Consider the following 22,422-nt stretch of genomic DNA (forward strand, 5'->3'; position numbering starts at 1 on the left):
CAGAGGAGGATGTGTAGCGTATGGTCTTTCGGTTTACAAATGCAAGCAAACGCTTCGCATTATTTGGAACAATATTATAAAAAATATATTTGTTTTCTCTCAGTTTTATAAAATACATTATGCGCTAATATCGGACAACTCGACCATGTTTCTCAAATGCATAAATAAAATTGTGAGTCCGTGTTGTCTGTTGGCAACAAAGGGATTTTGGCGCCACCTGCTGGTTTTGAGGCGCTATAGGAAGTGCAATGAAGGCAACGTAAAATAGGCACTACTTCTTGTGCTCTGCTATGAGTCTCTTTGCGAAGGTTTAACAGAAAAATGAGCCAATTCCTTAAAGGTCATGTTGTGTAAAACACGGGATTAGCGCCATCTAAGTGTGACAAGCCTTGTCATAGTTTCTCGATAAATGTTGATCTGAACTGTGACTAGTTCATTCTAAACACAAATCATTTTTGTTTAGGTGTGGTTGTATGTTTAGAGTCGTTGTCCAGCAGCCTGCTGGAAGGCGAACCTCCACCCCAGTCTCAAGTCTTTTGCTGTTTTCCTCCAGAAATGCATCTTATTCAACTCCACCCATCTTCTCATCAACTCTGACCAGCTTCCTTGTTTTTAGTTTAGAAAAGTATCTGCACAGGCCACATATTGTAATGCTGCTTCCACCATATTTCACTGTGTAGATGGTGCTGTCAGGGTGAGGATGAGGGTTAGCATTTTGAATCAGAGCACCCCTGACCACATGTTGGCTGGGTCCACTATGGGTTTTGGGCAGGCACCTCATTCTTGCCAGGGCTGAGAATCTCTGCAGCTCCTCCAGAGTTACCACCAGGCCTCTTAGCTCCTTCATTTGGCCTGTCAGTTCAGATAGACAGCCCTGTGTTTGTAGATCTGCAGGTGTGTCATACTTTTTACATTTTGGGCTTGGAATCTTATTTCACAATATAATACAGTTTAGGATTATTACTCCTCCCAGTGTGAGTGTTTTTTTTTTTTTTTTTTTTTTTTTTTTTTTTTTTTGCTTGTTTTTTTGCCTGTAACTATATATGTCTTTTTTACATGTCGATGACAACTCAATTAACCCTTGGGGATTAATAAAATTAACCTTAACCTTAACCACTGCTTTAAGCCTATTTTTTTATAATGTTTTATAATTTTAGAATCTTTAAAAACTTCTGAAACCCCTTAAACAATAGCTGTCTTATACCAAAACTAAAGAGGGGAGTAAAGGGGCTGAATGCATGCCACACTTTTCAGTTTTGTATTGTAAACTATCCTTTTTCTTTCACCTATATTACTACTACTACTACTACTACTAGTACTACTACTACTACTACTACTACTACTACTACTAATAATAATAATAATAATAATAATAATAATAATAATAATAATAATAATAATAATAATAATAGTTGTTATTATTATTGCAATATTCCTTTATCAAAGATCATGACAAATGGTATACAGTGGTATAAATTCAACTATTTTGGCATCGTTGATTTTTTTTTTTCAAAGAAACTACGCTACCCTGTATCCTTTGCGCGAGCACAAAGGCTGACGGGTAACTCCCAACGTCCTTGTCCTACGAACCGCTCACCGACTGCCTTCACGCTTGGGCCGGGCATTTCTATCATTCAGCTGCACTTGAATTTGATAAAAACTTCCAGACATGATGGCAGCCAGGTTTCTCCGCCGGGCTCTTCCTGCGCTGAGGCAGGCTCGCTGCTACGCTGAGGCCGCCGGCGGTTCCCCGCAAATGTCCTTCACGTTTGCTTCTCCGACACAGGTATTGGCTGACGAGAGCAGCGAGGCTGAAGGCCTAGCACAGCCCGTTTGGCAACTGTTGTGATTTTTGTAATTTAAATGCATTGTCCCCGTTTTTTAAATTGCATATCGCTGATGTTGTCGTGCAGATTGGAGCCGTAAAACGGGTTTGTTGTAATTGCAATAGATGCAGCAACAGTGAGAAGACAGAGCTTGGGTCAAAGCTAGCATGGTGATGGTGCTAGCTCTGATAGCTAACCTGGCTGTCATTTGGTGTCTTCAGCCAGTTCAGTGTCATTCGTATTTAATCACTGTTACTGTAGTAACCTTGTTATTGATTTCAGTAATGGACAGAAATGTTGCAGGTAAAAAGAAAAACCTTTCGTTTAAATTTGTTGATGAATCCCAACTTGCACGAAGTATGTGCAGCGATGAACTGTAACCTTGAAGTTAATGTCAATAAAAGCGTTTTGATTTCAACGACTTGGGTAAAAACGCGTTCTTGATACGGGGGACGCGAGTTCGAATCCCGGTTGCGTCGGGACAAGCGTGTGAGTGTAGAGACCTGATGAGGATACGAGGGGACAACCTAAAGGGCTCACTCACACACTTTGTATTCATTGAAGCCGTTCATCTAACACTTTCTAAGCTTGGAAATGTAAAGGTGTTAATTTTATTTGCTTAAATAAAGAAATTTAATTCTCTCTACACTGGATTTAAAACGATCTCCAAACCAGTTTTGATGGTTTGACGCTTAATATTTGGTTTAAATTTCTTTATTAACATTTAATCTTTAAGCATGAAAGGAGTCTTTGAGATGCAGGACCTCTTCTTCAAAAGTGTCAGCTCCGAGACAGACAGCAGCACTAAAGACACTGTTTCAAGACATTTGATTTGAAAACACGAAACAAGACACTAAAGACTTAAATGCCTCTCCTTCAGGGTTTCCCCCCAAAAAATGGCTAAGCCCGTAGGTAGATCCCACTAGGGCGGCCCACTGTGTTTTTATTAAAAATGTAAAAATTTGACAGGAAATTTGAAAATATGACTGTTGTGTTATTGTAAAACACAATAGTCAACAATACTTAAGTACCAACTATGGAGTCTTACAAAAAGGCACACTCTTGAAATACTTTCTTAACAAACTAAAAAATTAAAGCAAACATCAATGGTTTGCACTTAAGTTGAATCGTTGTCCTGTAATTAGCCACCAAATCTTAACACAAGCAATGCTGGTCACGTTTAAAATTAAAAAATAATAAAATAATAAATTAATTGTAAATAAGGAACCAACAAACTGATCACTTGAAGCCCAAGAAATAAAAACGGGGATCTCCTGGAAGTAGAGTTATGCTGTACTGTGTTTTGACCGCTACTGTTTCTGGTACGGGCTGCATGTTGGATCACTGCATGCAATCCGTCTGGGTTTCTCAAAGAAACCTTCCAGAGCCTCTGCTTTAGGTAATCCATCTCAGCCACAGAAGGTACATTTCGATGCTATTGTATTGTTTATTTTTGCGCTGCCATGTCAGTGCCAGTGCGATGGTGGAGAGAGCCGATATGTGCGTCTAGCACATCTTGCCTGAAAGTTGTGAAAGTAGCTTCAGTGAAGATGATGAGGATCGTTGTGTCACCTGCAGGCGGTGGTTGCAACACCTGACAAAGCATATCTAAAACACCCCAAAAAAGCATACCTAATTTTGAACTTAATTGCAACGTTTACTATGGAAACCAGCATAAAATTAGCGTGCGTAATATTGTTAATATTTTCATATACTTTAGCACAAAATGCTTACCGTACTCTGGCTTGTGCAGCCATTCTCTGACTTTAGGATCAACTAACTTAACTACTTTGGGTAAAATCCGCTTGTTCGATGTTTGCCATTGCGGCTTCCAGAAGGAGGAAGGAGGCTCAGACAGCGTGCTAGCATTCATGCTAGCTGGCGTTCGCTCTGCCTCATCTAAACGCAGCTCGGCCAACGTTAATGAAGTCGGCTCATCGGCTCCTCCGACTGAGTAAGAAAAGTGTGTTTTGACCCTTTCTCCATCACATGTCGCGTTATTTAAAGAAGCTGTTGGTGTAGACGGGTAGAGATGGGCAGCGGTTTTCAGGGTTCGGGTGACAAATAACTAAAACTTGACGGCCTTCCAGGCCAATAAGAAACCCGGCCCTTCTCCCAGACTAAAGCTAATTTATCGAAAGTTTGCATAAAGGTCTAAAAAGTTAATTAGATTTAGCAAAAGCATCTGCAGTCCAATATGGATGCTTCTATGTTTTTAAGAAAATATAAAATAACAAACTCTTGCCGATTGAAGAAGTCTTTATAAGTATATTCCAAATATCAATTCTTTGATTTGGTCTCAATTTCACCTGAAAAATCTGTAACAATTTCGTCAGTCAACTAGTGTTTTATTATAAATTCATGCACAAGGAACTTGACGCAAAGTTTAAACCAAAAGAGATGGGCTAATAAGGCTAAGCAGTGGGGACAAGGGTTAAGGTCACTGATTTGAAATTGGTTTTCATCAGGACTAAAGGAGCAAAGACAATGGAGGTGGACATGAAAGAATCTACGAAGCAGAGACTCTAAAAGTGTTGAATATGAGATCTTAAACAATAAAATGACTGATAAATAATGAAATCATTGAAAAAAGACAAAAACAATGTTCATTGTATGTTTTCCTTTCCCAGGTGTTCTTCAAAGAGGCCAGCGTGAAGCAGGTCGATGTCCCCACACTCACCGGTGCGTTCGGTATCCTCCCGGCCCACGTACCCACCCTGCAGGTGCTCCGGCCCGGTGTCGTCACAGTCTTTAATGATGATGGCTCCGCCGCCAAATACTTTGGTAAGCTCCGACACAAGCACTGTGTCCTGTATCATATACAACTACATCCTGGTCCCTGCACAGTCTGGACAAGTATGGAACTTGATTCAACTATTGGTTACCAGTGAAACATGATATTTATCCTTTTACAGATTTCTTCTGTAGTATGTAACCACCATTGCTCCCATTAAGGCAGGAAATTTTTCTTTTCAAGAAAGATTTGGCTGAGCAGCCCTGGTGGCTCATGCAAATGGAAGCTTTTTAATGTTTAACTAGGGCAACATTATTGCAGACAACTTCAAATCTTAAAATTAAATGTTAGGTGCAACGCAAAACATTTGTCGTTTTAATAACCACGCTTTTTACACGTTTTCTTTTTAATTTCCTAGTAAATAGGACCACAGCTATCTAATGACTTCTACTGATATGCAGATTTTGGTGCATTAAAACCTGATTAGAATGTATGTATTAAAATTAGCTAAATACAGATGGTTCAAATGACAGCAGGTTAAAAAAAATCTACTTTTTGGTTATGTCCTTTTATTTTTATTAATTTTTTGTCCCTCAAGTGCTTTTGACTTGGCAACTTTGGCCCACAAGCCAAAAGCTTTGGACACCCCTGCATTAAGGTGAAGGTTGTTTCTGGTCAAACATCGTCTCTGTGGAGAAATGCTGGTAAGAAATAAAAAGAGATAAAAGGGAGGGTTGAAAACCTGAACGCAGGTGGTGAAAGACTGGACTCCACATTTACTGTGACATCTATAGAGACACTGTACGGATATCACTTAGAACTGAAGAATGCTAGGGAATCCTTTTCTGAAATCATAAAAAAACAATATATTTTATGCCTTGTTCACCATGGTCAATAGGTTAACAAACCCTCCTGTGTCTGTAGCATCTGCATTCAGCTCTACCCTAAGCTGCTATGAATTTGCTAACTTCTTCTCTGAGAAACGTGAGAATATTTCAGTACCAATATTTTGTCCTATCAAAAAAATTTGATAAAATTACACAATTCTACCAAATCAACATCAAAATCTTAGAAGATATGCATCTGTTAAGCCCCTCATTCTGCTGACTTTAAGAAAGTGACATCCTCTGTTGACCATGGTATATTACTAGAGTGACTGAAGGACTGGATTTGACTTTTTACTGGAGTAATTAACTCGTTTTAGTCTTACTACAAGGTCGGAGACTTCTTTCTGTCAATGGGTAACTTTGTCAGAATTGACACAAATCACATGTGAGGTACCTCAAGGTTCCATCTTGGGTCCTTTCCTATTTGCTATTTACTTGCTCCTACTAGCTCAGATTATTAAAATCAAATAGGTAGGTCACCATTACTATGCAGATGGTACCCAGCTCTACATCGCCCTGTCACCAGGTGACTATGAACCCATTCAGGTGTTGAGTAGATGCGTAGAATAAATCAACGTGTGGATGTGCCATAATATTCTTCAATTATTAAAAACTGAAGTACCTGTTTTTGGACCAGAGGAAGAGCGATCAACAGTCAGTACACAGCTTTGGTTCTTACAGCTAGAAACCACTGATCAGGCCTGACATCAGGGTTTGTTAATGGACTCTTACCTGGCACATTAAGAAAATTACAAAGTCAGCCTGAAGAACATTTTGAGGATTAAAAAACTATTGTCTCAGCAGGATTGTGAAAAACTCACTGTGCTTTTCTCATTCGACATCACATATCTGGGCTCTCTGTCGCTAACCACCATGTTGGTAGGCAGAATCGCTTCAGAAACATCTGAGTAAGTTTGACTAAAAAGGAATGTTCATTTCATTTTTTACCAAGCTTGCAATGATTATTTCATGTTGGGTGAAAGAATGTACCAACCGTGCAGACCTTTCGGCAAAACCTAGTTTTCACTATATTCCTAAAATCAGAAGATACAAGGACCACAAACGGATGAGTTACTGAAAGTCGGCGAGCATTTAGTTGTTTGTTTGTTATGCTCCACTATGTGGGTCAGGCTTTCAGAAAACTGGAAAAAATGCTGAAACTCTTGAGTTCTTTTAGATAAAAAGTTAAAAGCCTTTGATTGTTTCAACTATTTACTGAAACATTAATTTCCATCTGTAATCTAGCTTCTATTTACTTTCCGTTATTCTGCCACTGCAATGTACCAGTTTTGAATCGCCTTGCTGCTGAGATGCGCTGTATAAATCTGTCATCTGCAGCGCTGTCCACTGTTTAACATTAGTTAGTATATGTATAGTATATATAGTATATACTATAGTATATGTTAGTATATGGACCCCTAATAAAACTTCTCTGGCCACAGCATGTATAAAGGTCTGGGTCCACTGGTCCCCTTTTTTTTTTTTTTTGGATGTTTCTGTTCAGAAGAGAGCAAAAACACGGCAAATTTAATTTCTGTCTGTTTATCAAACCCGAATGGCATAATTGATAATAAATGGTAAATGGCTTGTACTTGTATAGCTCTTTAACTAGTCTTGACGACCTCCAAAGCAAATAAAAACACTTTGTCCCTAAACAAATAATTACTAATGGACAGGTTAGTGCAAATAAATATGTTCCTAAATATCACCATTTAACAGCATTAAAATAATAATTTTACTTGTATAGATCCAATGTCATCTAAATCCACTTCACTGAGTCAGTTCTACCAAATACAGACGGATTGGTCAAATGGAAACCCAGCAGACTGCATTGAGTCCTTGACTGGCACCAACCAGTCCTCCTTGGAGTGAATGGTGAAACACCCATTTTTCCCATTTCCAGCGAACACACCGTTGGCCTGCCACTGTTGGAAATGTTCCCCACTGTTCCGTGTTTTCTCCCTCGGTGACGTTGACTGCCTGCGTCTCAAAGCCTCGGAAATGTCCGTTGTCCTATTCCAGACAGATGTTTGTCAAAAACACAAAACCTTTCCCCGGTATGGTGTCTTCATCATTTCCCTGTGAATCTTTGGCATCTGTACTTGGAATGGAGACCTCCACTAATTGGGGTTTGGGAAAGCAAGAAGTTCCTGCTTGGAAAGGTGTGCAGGGATCCTGTTGAGGTCCACCTGTATTTGAACCTATAGGCCAGAGCCATTCCTGCTGCTCTAACATCTCTGATGCCCACTGTAATTTGACTTCGCCTGTCATCCACAGATCAATTGTGATGCGTTTGTAAGTTCTTCCCAAGCGACGCTATTTCTGTGTGTGTATGTTTGCAGTGAGCAGCGGGTCGGTGACGGTCAACGCTGATTCATCGGTACAGCTGCTCGCTGAGGAGGCCGTTCCCCTGGACCAGCTGGACGTTGCAGTGAGTAGAAGCGCTGCCTGATTACTCACCTACACGCTACAACGTATATTGCTGTAAGGTGTTAAATGATAACTATTATAAATATGAAGCTTTTATCTCTGCTGTAGGGAATTGCCCTCAGTTGCTTCCAGCCTGCTTGCCTCTATCATCGGAAGTTTTGTTCATTTTTGCACCGTTTTGTATTTGTATCTCTCGTTAAATCCTTACGACCATACTGCAGTGTCCCGTAATAGTTAACTGGAAAAAGATGGAAGTTTACGATTAAAGCTTGAATGTTTAAGGGGTGAAAGATTTTTGCGGTTGATCTGAGAAACTCTGACACATTTTTCAGGCTTTTGTCGTCTTCTCCAGGCAACATTTAGGTAATAGCAGATTGTCTTTACTTCAACACTCTAACCTAAGTCTGAAAAAATTGTGGCTTCAGGTTATTAAATTGAATTATTAGATGGCTGTTTTTACATGCTTGTTCGCCAAATTTCCGCAGAGCTGTAAGATCAATGTAACAAGAATAAGAGCTTTTCAGATATTCATGTGAACTTTCAGTATATAGCAGTGAGCTATCATCGGGTGGAGTGTGGTGAAAGCGGGCTAATTTTCCCTTTTTCTGCTTTGACTGCTGATCGGCAGGTCAGCTTAGCACAGTCACAACTTCTTTTCTCCTGTACAGTGGCTGAATTAAAAAAAGTAAAAAAATCTTAACGCATTAAAAAACTACATGTTCTCTGATTTCTGTTTGGCCATTGAGGTCAGTAAAACTCAAACCCTACTAATGTAATCCATTAGTTTTCTTCTAGATTGAACGGTACTGTCTATATTTTAATTGTCCTAAAACCAGAATCCGACTTAAAAACCCAACAACCAGACAGTGGTTTCAAACGTTTAGCACATTTGAAACTACATAAAGAGCCATGAACCTGCCTAAGATCTGCCATTTTTAGATGTTCTCAGGTGTTTTATTGAAGCTGCAGTCTGGGCTAAACAGTTTGAGTTGTTCTCTTGAGTTTCTTTCTGAAAAGGTTATCTGTGCCTCCGTCTCCGGTCATGTGCACTCTGCTCTTAAAGGACCTTTTTGTTGGGTTTATTAAGTTTGAACCAGTGTGACTGGTCTCTCTGGTGCTGAGAGGCAGCGCTGCGTCACTGCGCCGCTGACGGCTTGACGGCACACTGGACTGGGTGATGAGCAGCGGCAAAACCAAGCGGTGAAAGTTTTGCCCCGGACAGAAGCGCCGTCTGTTCTCTTGGGAAGAGCCTGATCTTTAGACATGCTTTCATATCCTTTACGGCTCGCTGTAAATTCGCAGCGCCACAGTCGAGGCGCTGAAAACAAAAGGCTTGATTGTGGTCTGCTTCACAAATACGGTCACAGGGGACAGATGAAGTTAGTGGGGTAAAGTTTAATATCTCAAACTTGCTCTGAAATAAAAACTTGGCCAGTTAATTTACATCCTGCAGTCATGATTCCTATTTTTTTTTTTTTTTTTCTTCTAAACAGGCATTTAATCAGCCGTGTGACTGAGGCGCTGATTCTTTACATGTTTTAAACAGAACTTTAATCCCTAATTGGGCATAGGTCTGTTTGAGTGTCTTACAATATGATAGCTTGGAAATCCAAACATTTTTAGAGGTGAGAAGATTCCTCGATTCATTCAAATAACACGATTACCAAAATTCCTCCGGGCTTCAATAAAATCAGCCTACTCAGAGCACCGTGTTCCCGCCGGGCGCGCATTTGTTTTGCACAACTCTCTCATTTCCAGCAACGATGGCTTACGCTGCTGGGAGGTGGATGCCAGGTTTGATCATCAGCCACGCAGGCGGAAAAAAAAAAACGACAGTGTAAAAAGTGTGGGATCGTTTTATTCCTAACGGAAAAGAAAAGCGTGCGGTGCGTTTTACGCCACAACTGAATTAGTATTCCATAGTAGCGCGTCCTCGGTGCCGCAACACCAGAGCAGGAAACATCTGCTGCAGCAGCTGACCCCCCCTCCTTCCACCCCGATGTCAATTTGGGACCGGAAAGACGGATTTTAAACAGATGTCTGCAGATAGTGGTGCGTCACGCACAAAAGTCGCCGCTCTGAGAGACGACGCTTTGTAGTCGACCAAAGAGAGCCCTCTCTCTCTCTTTCTCTTTGATATTGAGACTTGAGCAAAGTGGTAAAATAAGCTCCTTCAGTTAAGTCGTATGTTTCCAGTAAACATAAAAGGTGATTGGTGGGGCTCCTGTTGCTGCTGCGCCTCGACTGCCTGTGTTTTCACTAGCTGGGACTATCTCTAAATGGATCAAATTAGTCCTTCTTGTAACCATTGCAACTTTTAAAAACCTCAGTGAGCCCTGTTCCTAAGCCACTCCCTAACGCACCGGCTTCATTCACATAAAGTCGTTTGTTCAGCTTTAGTTTTGCCCGTCTAGACCCGGTTTAATCAGACGGTTTTCCTCTGATGGAGGCCATACTGAGCCCATCTGGTCGTCGTTCTCCGGCCGACTTTGGATTTCGACTTTCACAGACGACCCGATCTCCTTTTGACATTAATATGACGGCGTGTGTCTGCGGAGGAGGCTCGCGGCTCCGGGACCGACGTCGTACTTCATCAGTTCACACCGTCAAAGCCGCCAGCTTCTTAAAGCACACGTCTAGTACGTTTAGCCGCTAACTCTCCAAGTAGGGGAGCGTTGACTCTTTTTACCGTCTCACTGTTCTAGGCCGTTCTTACGGTTGGTTTTTCCAACCATCTGACCAGTCCGCAAGAGAAGCCCGGATGAAATGTCGGCCATCATGACGCTGATGGGCCTGTGGTATCATCCACTCGGCGTAGAGTCGTCCGTCTCTCGCTTTGGGCAGCGCTGCAGACTGTCAGCTTGACTCTGTCGCAGTAAATGAGTTATTTTCTCTTTTTTTCCCCTTTCCAAGTTGTCTTTCACTCCATAGTAACAATGCACATGGGCCCGCGCAGTTAATAATGCGGGAAAGGTCAGTCACTGTCGAGTTATAGCAGATGTGCCAAGTCCCTACTGGGAGACCTTTAACTTCCAGCTATGTTTGGCATTTCTCGTTTCTAATCGCGACTGTGACAAATGGAGCTTTCAGAGCAAAGAGACAGTGGGGATTTTCTCCGCTCGTCTTTGTCCTCCTGCTCAGACTGACTAGTTCCACTTGGACGTCCCTGTCGGGGGACGCGGTCTGGAAATGTGTGGAATTAAAGTGTTTCCAGTTAAAAAATAATGGAGTACGGAAGAAAGATGGGTTTCTGGAGTTAATCCCTTGGAAAGATGTAATAATATTGAATGTGTTCAGTTTGTTTACATCCATGCATCCCGGCAGTCCTGTGGTTTTTGCAGGTTAGGGTCTAACCTTTTGTAGAAAAGTGCTTTAAACTCAGTGTTTCCGTAGTTTGTATTTATATGGTAAGAAGTACTGAGAGAAAAACTGGAAAACTTGGTTCAGATACAATCCTCATCTTGTAGTTTCATTCCATCCCATTCTCTTTTTTTTTTTTTTTCTGTTTACTTTCAGGCAGCTAAGGCCAACCTGGAGAAAGCCCTGTCCGAATTGGCCGGCATCGCGGATGAGGCAGCAAGGGCAGAGGTTCAGATCAGCATAGAAGCCAACGAGGCCATTGTCAAGGCTCTGGAGTAGACCAGCGGTACGATCTGTCGACGCCTCCGTCTGATCCTGTTCGTTTTACTGAGTGGAAAAGCTGAACGTTTTATTGTGCATTTTTATCTCCTCTTTGTTTCAGATAACCTGTTTGATGAAAACCAACTGTCCTCTCGGGATTTCAGTTCAGACCTGTCGGTGTGCAGAAAATACCATTCTTTCTTTGTACAGTGGATGAAGTTAACAATAAATTTATTTGGAATTACTCTGATTTATTTATTTTTTTATTATTCTTTTGATCTGGACTATTTTGAAGCTCAAAATGCGCTGTTGTATCCAATTGACTCCCACATATATTTAAACAATTCAGCGATGCCCTATCATTACAGTCACTTGTCACAGATTTAACACTTTTCTTTTGCAGCAACTCTTCACCACTTGATGGCGGCAGAGAGCAATTAATAGCACATTTACTGTAAGTCGACCCAAAATTGTTCTACCTGGCAGCAATTTCAGAGAAAGATCCCTCACTAAATGTATCATAATACCACTTCTCCATACCTCCAGTAAATCCCAAAAGTGAGAAGTTTCCACGTGTTTCAGCTTTTTGGTTAAACCTTCAGCACTTACCATAGTAGGTCAATGTGTGGGCTAGAATTACTTAGAATCATGTGTCAATAAATGTTGGCAATGCCCACCTATGAGTGACATAGTCAGGAAAATTACTCCACTGTCCTTTCTGTGGAAAATTGTGCCTTACACCTTTTTTTTTGTTTGCGTAACCACAGGATTCAGCTCCACAAAGCTTTCTAGAAACTAAGACATACCTAAGAAGTGAGAGAGCTCAATTGTCTTTTGTGCTTTGTTTCCTAATGTTCTCTTAAATACCTCAGGCCCCCACAAAGAAGCTGTTTATGCTGAGATTAAGTTACACACAGGTGGTATTTATAGTGAATTTGGCCTTTGCTGGATTTTATTTCTTGGGTGTCAAGTCAAGGGGGTTGGACACAAAACAAGGCAAGAAATTGAAACCATGATTTGGATTGTTAGATGAAATCTAAACGAGACTGACGGAAAGTTGAGGCTGTGACGTGGCAAAAATGTAAACAAGTTCAAAGAGTATGGCACCTCTTGCAAAACATTGTCTACAGGGCAATTGCTGCAAAGTCATTTAAAACTGCATTCTCAGTTGCTTTTACTATAGAGTCATCCTTTTTTTAACCAGAAATGGTGAGTAACAGTGGGGAACCCAAGTGTGTAACATTGGATTTAAAAAAAAAAATAGTGATTGACACCTTTCACATCCTTCTCTCTGTTCTTCTTTCTAATCTGTCATCAAAACCTTGTTCCAACTAAAGATATTCATGAAGCGTGCACACTTATCAAGTTTTCAATAAGAGGGTGAGCACGTAACATTTCAAAGAACATCGGTTCATTTAGCGGTTCACAGGAAAGCACCGATCCAGATTTATGTGGGATGATGGACACTTCTTTTGTTACTTTTTTTTTTTTTTTTTTTGCTGATTCATCAAAAAAAAAAACAAGACTGGTTTTAAAAAATTACATTGTGTTTTCCAGCAAAGTGACCTTTTTTGTGTTAAACTCTGCTGGATGTTCGTGGAAACTTAAGATGCTGTAATTGAGGAAGCTGTTCTTTCTCAGACTGCCTGTGGATGTATTTTTAGTGCAAAGAAAAGATTTGAGGTGAAGACACTGCACCCCCCCCTCTTTTTTTTGTTTTTTGGTCTTCCTCAGTCAGTCATCCGGATGAAATGAATGTGTCATAAATGGGCTTTCAGACCTGAGTGTCTAAGTGCTGCACGGTGGCAAAAAGCATCCCGCTTTAGAACTGCTGCGCATTGATAAAAGGGGATGAGTATTGAGTGAGAGCCCTCACTGAAGAGCCATTTGGTGTTGAGTAAGGGCCTGGGATAATAAGTCACTGTCTATACCCCATGTACTGTAATTAAAAGACTGTACCGTCTGCACCCGGGAGTGAATAACATGATACAGGCTATGACAATCCATGGAGTCATCTTTGAGTGGTACTCTAACACAAAAGCCAGTCACAGCTTCGGGAAAGCTCAGTGTAACACGTTTTATTGAATAAACCATATGGAGAGTAATGGAGCCCAGCCCATGTGAGTCATTTTGTTTAAGATGTCAACCATCAAACGCTTTTTTCCCCCCTTCTTCTTTTATTGCCCTTGGGCTTAAAAATGTGTGTTTTGTGCTTATTGAAAACAGTAATACAACATTTGCTCTGGGTCCGCGGGTCCCAAAATGTGCCACTTGGGCTGCTTTTAGTGATAATTGTAGGGAATTTTGATTCGACTCAACTATTTACAAGGCAAACAAAGAAACTCAGCCGTAATGTGGGGTTAAAAAAACCAAATCAGCCAAAAGGTAATGTACAAGCACAAAGATCTTTGTTTAGATATATGGAAGTAATTTGAACTGAGAACCAGTGTTGGTGGCAAAAGGACGCACTCAAACCCTAAAAAGATAATGTTTATAAATAGGATTATTCACGTAGGAAATAACTGAGCTGGAAAGTGCCAAAAGTGCATTTTGTGTTTAACAGACAGCTGATGTATTTTGAACTTGGTGTTTGTGAGAAGCTGCTATATTTACTTAACAGTCATACTTAATTTCTGACAAATACATTAATTGGAGAAAAGTACCACTACTACTGTCAACATTGCACTAGAGTCTAGCACAATGTTTGACTCTAGTATTGCTACAAAACGTGATAAACAGGCCAACATCAGTCTGACTGACTGGCTGTTTTATTTCGTATCTCTACTTCTAAATTAAATCCTTTTGAAAATACTTCATATTGTAAAGCTGATTATAGAAAACATATCTAGTAATTTTAAAAGTCCTATTAATCCAGGTATATGAAATCCAAATCAGTCCTATTTCATTCAGATGAATCTAATTCCTCCCAATAAAGTCCTGCTATATAACTTCATTCATACCCAATGAGTTAACGGCTAATAAAGTCAGCTGTGGTGTAATATCACCTTTAGCTGTTTACCAAGAACCATTTTCAAAATGCAGTCCAGTTTGATGCTAATTGTAGTAAAAATGGTTCTGAACAGATCAGGCTGCAGGCATCGGACTCTAAATTGCCGGTAGGTGTGACTGTGTGTGCGTGCATGGTTGTTTGTCCTGTAAATTCTGTCCTGCCTTGTGGTGGTGGGTACCCTGCATCTCAACCATTGACCACCAACCAACCCACCCCCCACTCCCCCACATGGCAAAACAGGTAAAAGTAGATGGTGGATATAGGTATTGTCCTAAAGAGAACATATTTTTGCATTGGGATTGCTGCATAAACTTTTTTTCCCCACTATCTGAGAGAGAGAGAGACCTGTGGCTGGACCGGTGTTAGGAAGATGTGGACCGCAGAGCTGGAGCTTGTTTTGGTGCCATAACCACACAGCTTTATTTTATCTGGGTACACATCCACTTCAGTGTTTCTAGGTCTTGTCTTTTCTAGATCTTGTCCACAGCATAATTTCTAGAAATGTCTTCACCCTTAGCAAAACTTCAGCCCAAGATGTTATAGCAACTTTGCCGGATCTATATGGGTAGATGTAATGAAATCCTTGAGATACACAATGAGCAAAAAACATAAAAATAAAAAAAAGCATGGAGCAGGGACCCAAAGCTTTCTGTTGTTACATCTGAAATGCTTGAAGTTGAGTATTAGGGTTAGAGGTGGACCAATAACGCCATAATCATCTTATGGCGTTATTACCAACAAATAGGTAGCTATTTTTGCTTTTGATTGTATTTTTGGTTAAATATATTGTGAACTATAACTTTATTTTAGTTGTTTCAATGACATCTTACACCTATTTTTCTGAATACTGACCTAATGCGCAGACTTGCAGAATAACGTAGAAAACATTGTTTTAAAAATCTGGCAACCTTTGGTCAGTTTGCTTTTTAGTGTCTGCAAAACCATGTCCTTTTGCATAGTGGAGGTTTGTTTGAGCTTATGGTCACAAAGTAACAACCGGACGTTCTCCTCCAGGATGCGGAGAGCAGAAGTCCTGGTTCCACCAACTATGTTAAGTTGTCCTGATCCTGAAGCAGCAATTCTACACCAGAGCATAACATAGATTGTAGGTACAATGTTATTTTTCTGAAATAGTTTATCAGATGTAATGGGAAACAGTTTTACTTTCACCAATTCATAGAATATTTTCCAAAAACTCTTGGGAGTCATCAAGAGGTTTTTGTTTTCGTTTTCTTTTTGATCAGCAATGATCTCCATCTTGGAACTCTCCCATAGATGCTATTTTTGCTCGGTCACTTTTTTTTTCCCCCTCGTTGAATCTTGAACACTGACCTTAACTGAGACACACGAGGCCTGCGGTGCTTTACGTGTAGTTCTGGGTTCTTTTCAGACGTCCCAGAGGAGCTGGTGAAGCACTGTTGGGATAAATTTGGTAAGCATGGCAGTCCTGGGAAGGTGTCTGTTCTGTTTTCTCCACATGTGTACAGTATTGAAACTAATTGGTTTTCCATTCCAGACTGATAGATGTCAGTAACATTGTTTCTCATCTGTTCATTAATGTCTTTGAATCTGGGAATGTCATAGTTTTCTCTTTTTTTAAGTTCTTCTAGCCTATACTTTATATTGTCACGGGCTCTACTTATGTGACGGCTTAATCAGGCATGGAGATTGCTATTGAAACTATCAGAAAATGTGGTTAATCAAAGGTTGTTCAAGATTAAACAAGCGGTAATTACCTTTCAAACAGGGACAGGTTGGTTTGGATTTTTGTCCCCCACAAAAAATTAAGTCATCATCTGAATACTGAGATGTGTAATAAGGTTTACTCATAACCCCACTGCATATGTGTAAGTCTGATTTACCATTTTGCTTTAACACTCTCATGGCAATGGCATCATCTGAAGCAGTGAGAACAGAAAATGAGTTCAAGTGTTGCAACCAGTGTGGTTGAGCTTTTTGCCCAAACACGTTACAGCGGCGATGACAAAATTCACTATAAAGCCAGTAGAACAAAGGCCTAAGATTTTCTATATATATATGTGGGCTAAGGCTCCAACGTGACACATTCTGGTTGCCAGTGTGATATTTTCCAATGTGTATTTGGAGTTATTTTTTATTTTTTTATGCTGGCTTAGTCACCAGCTGTATGGACCTGGGGAGAACGGAGCGATTTTAACCTCCTGAGACTTAAACTGCAGATCAGACTCTCTGAATGGATACTTGAACCCAAAACGCACCTCGTCGCGTTCATATCCGCGCTTTTGCCACAGTCCTGAACATCATCGGACACGCTTCACGCGCAAACGCATTGACATTTCCCTCGTGGTGTCAACGATAATTAGGGCAGCCGACGGCGGTCGATGACACATGCATTTATCAGTCACAATTAAAGGAATAAAAAAAATAGTGAAACGGTGAATGAGCAGAATTTATGAGGCTCTTTTCCAGTCATGCCGACCGCTCAGGGCGCATTGCCTAACAGCCACATCCACCCAATTCGCGGTTACAAACACACCTGCAGTCATGTGCCAGGACGCTGATCAGCGTTCTGATTGACTACCCTACCCACCTCACACCGGCTGAATAGAAGGGTAGCAGTGTAAAAAAAAACAAAAATTTGGAAATAAAAACTGAAGGAGGAACAGATGACACATTAACTGACATGCTGTGACTCATGAACAAGTATTAAATCTTAACACCATTAAAAAAAACAAACCAAGCTGCACATTCAAAGTGGATGTTCATCGCGTAATGTTTTGATGGGGCGTATGACCAGGAAGCAGAACGTTAGGGCTGATGCATCTGTCTTTCTGGGTCGTCCTGTTTGGAGGCTTTGTTTTGTAGACAGCGATCCAGTCTTGGCATCGTTGATAATGTTTGACTTGAATATTTGCTCTGCAGAAAAGATACCATACCTTACAAAAGTATTGCATTCAAAAAAAAGTGCCAGATCACAAGAAACGCCAACACAGTTTAAGACATCCAGATCCAATTTATATCCAGAAGTATGTAATTAATTCTGTCCATTCAGACGGACGGAAACCCAATCAAATCATTCATGTCTTTTTGATCCAACTTATGATACGACGCAGTCTAACTAAGTTTATTATGCAAATGAGAAGCCCATCTGATTGCTTTGAAGGATGTGGAGATGGTGAAAATGAAAGCGTTTCTTTTAACAGGAAGAACCTGGTTCAGTGCGAACAGCCATTTGCCAACACTGACTGGGAGTTTAAGATGACAGGCTTTGCCATGCTGGACCCAAAAAACTTGGTATTTTCATGGTGATTAGACCAAAACAAAGTAAGGTATAATATTTTGCTGGGAAGCAATAAATAGTTTACAAATCTAAAAAAGTTTGACAGCTCCCTTTGCTCTTTCACCCTTGAATAAATGCAGCATCATGCTTCGGGGTTGCCTAATGGGGAGGTTGATGGAAAAGATCTGTTAGAAGCAGCAAAAGACCTGAGACTGGGCCAGGAGTTCACCTTCCAGCAAGGTAGTAACTCTAAACATAAAGCCAGAACTACAGTGGGATGGTTTGGAACATATTTACTTTGCTCATATGCATGTATTAGAATGACCAAATGAATTAAGTCAGACAGAAAAATGTATGGCAAGACATAAAGAAATGTTTTTCATCCAATCTGAATGCATTTGAATTAGTTAGCAAAGAAGAACTGGTCAAAAAAAAAGAATCTTTGGTTTGTAAACCTTATATATCATAATCGACTTGTAGCTGTAACTGCAGTGAAATGCGGTTCTATAAAATATTGATTCAGTAGGGTTGGATACAAATGCATGCCACAAAAAGCATGTCTTTTTCCTTCCATGTCACAATTATGTGCAGTTCTATCACTGTAAAATACAAATAACGCAACAAAACGTGAAAGAAGAAATCAATCAAGAGGTGAGAGTACTTTCTTTTTTAGGCCCATCATTTTCTCGTGGCAGGTGGCAAACTTCAGGATATTAGGAGCGCCTGATGTGTGAAGGCAAATAAGAGACCTGAGAAGGGGAACCGAGAGGAAATTAAAGGTCTGGAAAATTTAAACGCTCTCAGCGATGAGCCAGTTATGACTCTGAGGACTGCAATTTTCCACAAACCAGAATCTTCCAAAATTACACATTGGGCATAATTATCTGCCTTGGAAATGTTATTACGCCGTAGATGTCACGTGGTCCGGCTGCATAAACACGTTGCGGGGACGGCGCTCCTATACGCGTAAAAAAAAAAAAAAAGCGGTCAGGCGCGTCCAAGTTTGCGTGAAAGGAGGTTTTAGAAGAGAAAGAGAGGCGTCCAGGGAGCGGAGCTGATTGAAGTGCTGACCTTTTGGTGAGACCGTGCAAAGATGGGGCCTGCAGACTCTCAGTCAGCTGTCAGATACTGCATCCAGCCTGGCAGTGGGAGTAGGGGCCCTGACACCAGCCTCCCACCACTCTGCCCTGTTTGTGTCATCCATCTCTGCATTCTTCCAGCCTTCCATTCCACATTAACACCCACCCATCCACCTGCCAAAGACGAAGAGCCAGGCAGCGCCGCAAAAAAAAAAAAAAAAAAAAAACACTCAGCCAGACGCAAACATCCACACGAAACACAAACAGATTTTAACCTGTGCCAGCTAGGTAACATTTCTCCACAAATAGCAGTGTGGGCATTTGGGAGAGAAAAAAAAAAAAAAATCGCAAAGCCGCAAACAGCCTGCTGTAGGGGCGAGATAAGCAGCTTTGTGGTAACAGCAAATGGCCCCCTGAGTGGAAAGGCAGGTAATCATTGCACTGAGTGCTTCTGTGGGAGAGGAGGAAAGTGCTTTTTCCGTCCTTTCCGTGCGAGTGTCTAGGCATATTCACTCCGAAAATGAGCAGCCGACTCAAACGCGCGCGGTTATAAAAGAACTCCAAATGGGTAGCCGGTTGCAGCGCTGTAGCACAGAAGCTGTCTGCATCAAAGGGAGGGGAGAGAAGAGTTAAAAAGGTATCCTCAGAATACATCTGTTCAGCCGTGAAACAGAAAAAGACAGAGGAAGAAGTAAAACTCCCGTGTCTTTAGAGGCAATCTCCTGTTTCGTAAAAGCAGCCCAGGTGGGGTACATTTACATGAAAGACGAGGAAGAGCTACACATCTGCTTGAATTGACCTCAGAGTTTTTCCATATCCTTAGTCTGTTTCTCATTACGCAGTGCCTCCACGCTCTCAACTGGGTTACTCATTTCTGATAAAGAACACACACTTTTTATTCCTTCTTTTTTTTTTGTCGTTCATTCGAGTCTCCAATTAGCAAGCGGGAGACATTTTGCGCACAGCTTTTCAACAACATGAACGAGTGGTTCAATGGCTGTCAGAAAAAAAGGCAAAGTCCAACACACTCTTTCCTGAAGAAAATGTCACGTAAAGTGTGAAGGTGTTGCCTTTATAGCTCTACGGATGCATATCAGTGTCCTATTCCCGCAGCATCCCATACAGCTAGTCTGACATTTTGTGGGCTTTACTCTGAGTAGCCGGTGCGAGTAAAATCTGCAGAAGTTCAAGCCATGTGATCCATAAAGGGCATTTTAAACATATTCAGTATCTCAGTATCCCAATTTTATTGGGACTTTTTGTTGTAGAACAACACCAATTAGTTCTAACTTGAAATTGTGTGTATGGGTATTTTGCAAATGGAAATCAGAAAAAAAGTGGTGTACATTCTTACACTGCCCCCTTTACTCTAGTAGGTTGGGGGGGGGGTGGGGGGGAGATCAACTGTCTTTAGATGCTATTTAGTACACACAGTCTGTGTGTAATTTATTCTCAGCATATATCTGGCTGTTTCTTTGGTGTCCTAAAGAACACAAACCAAACACGGAGAAGCAGCATTTAGTTCCTATGCTCCACTTATCTGGAACAAACTTCCAGAAAACTGTAAAAGTGCGGAAAGCCTGAGTCCTTTAAATCGAGATTAAAAACACATTTGTTTAAAATTGCCTTTGAATGTTCAAGTTAAACTGTTCTACTGTTTTTAAATGTTCTTTTTTTTTGTTTCTACATTCTATCCCTACTTGCTTTTATTCCTATATTTTAATCATGTAAAGCACTTTGCATTGTCTCTGTACTGAATTGTGCTATATAAATAAATTTGCCTTGCCTTGCCTTGCCTCAGAGGTTTCTCAGAGAACATCAGTGAGCAAACCGCATTATGAAGACTGAGGAAAGAAAGCCAGAAAAAGTCCAGTTAATGTAAGCCACAAAACATGTAGAGGACATAGCGTTTGGAAGAAAAAAAGGTGTGCTGAAACTGAAATTTTTGGCTTTCACACAAAGCATTAGGCGAGACAAAAATAAGTGCATGTGTTCGACTGGCATGTGTGCAAGCCACACTTTTAGATTTTAATTTTACAAATGTCTATAACCACATATTGTTTTCTTTCCATTTTACAATTATGTGCTACTTTTTGTTGAAATAAAATACTTAAAATGTGTTTGAAACATGACCAAAAAAAAAAAAAAAAAAGGAAAAAAAGCTATATGTGTGTGAACAGTCTTGCTGGGTACTTTAAATCTACATCCTTGCATGATGTGTTAAACCTGTCCAGGGTATGTTGGACTGAGGCTGAATTAACTTTGCCCAGGACAAATGTGCAAAGTGTTATTCCTCCGGAGGTTCCTGACGATGAGCATTGTGGCTGTTTGACATTCCAGCCGGAGGTGTTACAGTGGTGCACATCAGCAGGGTGGGGCCCGTCGTCTATGTATAGCATGTACAGTGCCAATTTAGGAGGCGTGAATATTTGCGCCAGGTCCTAAAGGTAAGGATGGTCTTACCTCGCTTTGAAACTGTGTCAAAGGTCCAGCGACGCACACATTGGGATATTGGTTCTGTTCAAGGAAGTGAGAAGGGAGAAGCTTGGCCTTCTGTGACCTCAGCGACACTATTCACAGATCTATATTTAGCCGTGAGGCCAACGAAGGGGCCCATTCAGGCTATATGTTTCTCATTATACATCACAAAATAGTCAACAAAGCAGAAAGCGTAATGTCGGTGCACGCCACAGGCTGTCATTGCAGTCACTTTCATGCAGAACGAACATCAAGAATCATAATTTTATAGTACAGGTGCATCTCAATAAATTAGAACGTCATTGAAAAAGGTTTTTATTTCAATCATTTAATTCAAAAGGTGAACTTGTTTAGACTTGCTACACATAAATGTAAATGTTTTAAGGGTTTACTTCTGTTATTTTAGATGATGATGGCTTGCAGCTTGTAAAAAAAAAAAACAAGACCAAAATAAAATAAAATACGTTTTTTTAGACAGAAATCTTATGTTATGATTTTTGAGCGACTGGTGTCAAGTGCTGGACACCCTGTAGTTTGTTTCCTGGGCAAACAGATGATGCAGTCACTCTGGGGCTGCACTTCATCCTGCAACACCTTTTACCTCCCGGGGAACTAAACCAGGATCCATGTTTGTGGACCTCAGCTCCGCCCTCAACACCATCAACCCAGATATTCTCCACCAGAAGCTCACCCAGCTCACAGTACCGGCCTCCATCTTTCAGTGGATCGCCAGCTTTCTGACAGACCGGAAGCAGCAGAAAGGTGAGGCTGGCGAGCATCTTCTCCCACACAAGAAACACCGGCACCGTCGCCCCCCAGAGGTGTGGGGATAACCCGAGACTTCCATAGACAACACTCACCATCCTCAACGCTAGAGCGTGTCTGCTGGGTATCACTTCACCACCCTTTCTCGGGACCCTGAACCTGAGATGGTTCAAGGAGAATACTGATAACCCCGCAGTTGCCAGGCGGACAGTCTCTGACATTCTCCGTAAAGATTGCGAATCAGAAATGGTCATGGTTAGAGAATTAGGCCGTTCACATAGTGTTGTATTCAAGCATTTATATGGAAAGTTGAGTGGAAGGAAAAGTGTATTA

General features: G+C 40.9%; 1 protein-coding gene across 1 annotated transcript; it reads left to right on the forward strand.

Annotated features, from left to right (window-relative positions):
• Nucleotides 1-1,544: 1,544 nt before the first annotated feature.
• Nucleotides 1,545-11,743, forward strand: LOC118564182 (ATP synthase subunit delta, mitochondrial-like). Its single transcript, XM_036141370.1, has 5 exons — nt 1,545-1,786; nt 4,457-4,610; nt 7,790-7,878; nt 11,394-11,523; nt 11,620-11,743. The coding sequence occupies exons 1-4, from the start codon at nt 1,670-1,672 to the stop codon at nt 11,514-11,516; spliced, it is 483 nt and encodes a 160-aa protein (XP_035997263.1). The 5' UTR covers nt 1,545-1,669; the 3' UTR covers nt 11,517-11,523; nt 11,620-11,743.
• The last annotated feature ends 10,679 nt before the right edge of the window (nt 11,744-22,422 follow it).

Source organism: Fundulus heteroclitus, chromosome 9 (genome assembly GCF_011125445.2).
Source record: "Fundulus heteroclitus isolate FHET01 chromosome 9, MU-UCD_Fhet_4.1, whole genome shotgun sequence".
Classification (NCBI taxonomy): Eukaryota; Metazoa; Chordata; class Actinopteri; order Cyprinodontiformes; family Fundulidae; genus Fundulus; species Fundulus heteroclitus.

What these genes read in the sequence shown, in the direction of transcription:
- LOC118564182 (XM_036141370.1), top strand. Translation starts at nt 1,670, where the DNA reads ATGATGGCAGCCAGGTTTCTCCGCCGGGCTCTTCCTGCGCTGAGGCAG. An exon ending in CGTTTGCTTCTCCGACACAG is followed by an intron (nt 1,787 to 4,456) that starts GTATTGGCTGAC and finishes TTCCTTTCCCAG; the next exon opens with GTGTTCTTCAAAGAGGCCAG. An exon ending in TGGACCAGCTGGACGTTGCA is followed by an intron (nt 7,879 to 11,393) that starts GTGAGTAGAAGC and finishes GTTTACTTTCAG; the next exon opens with GCAGCTAAGGCCAACCTGGA.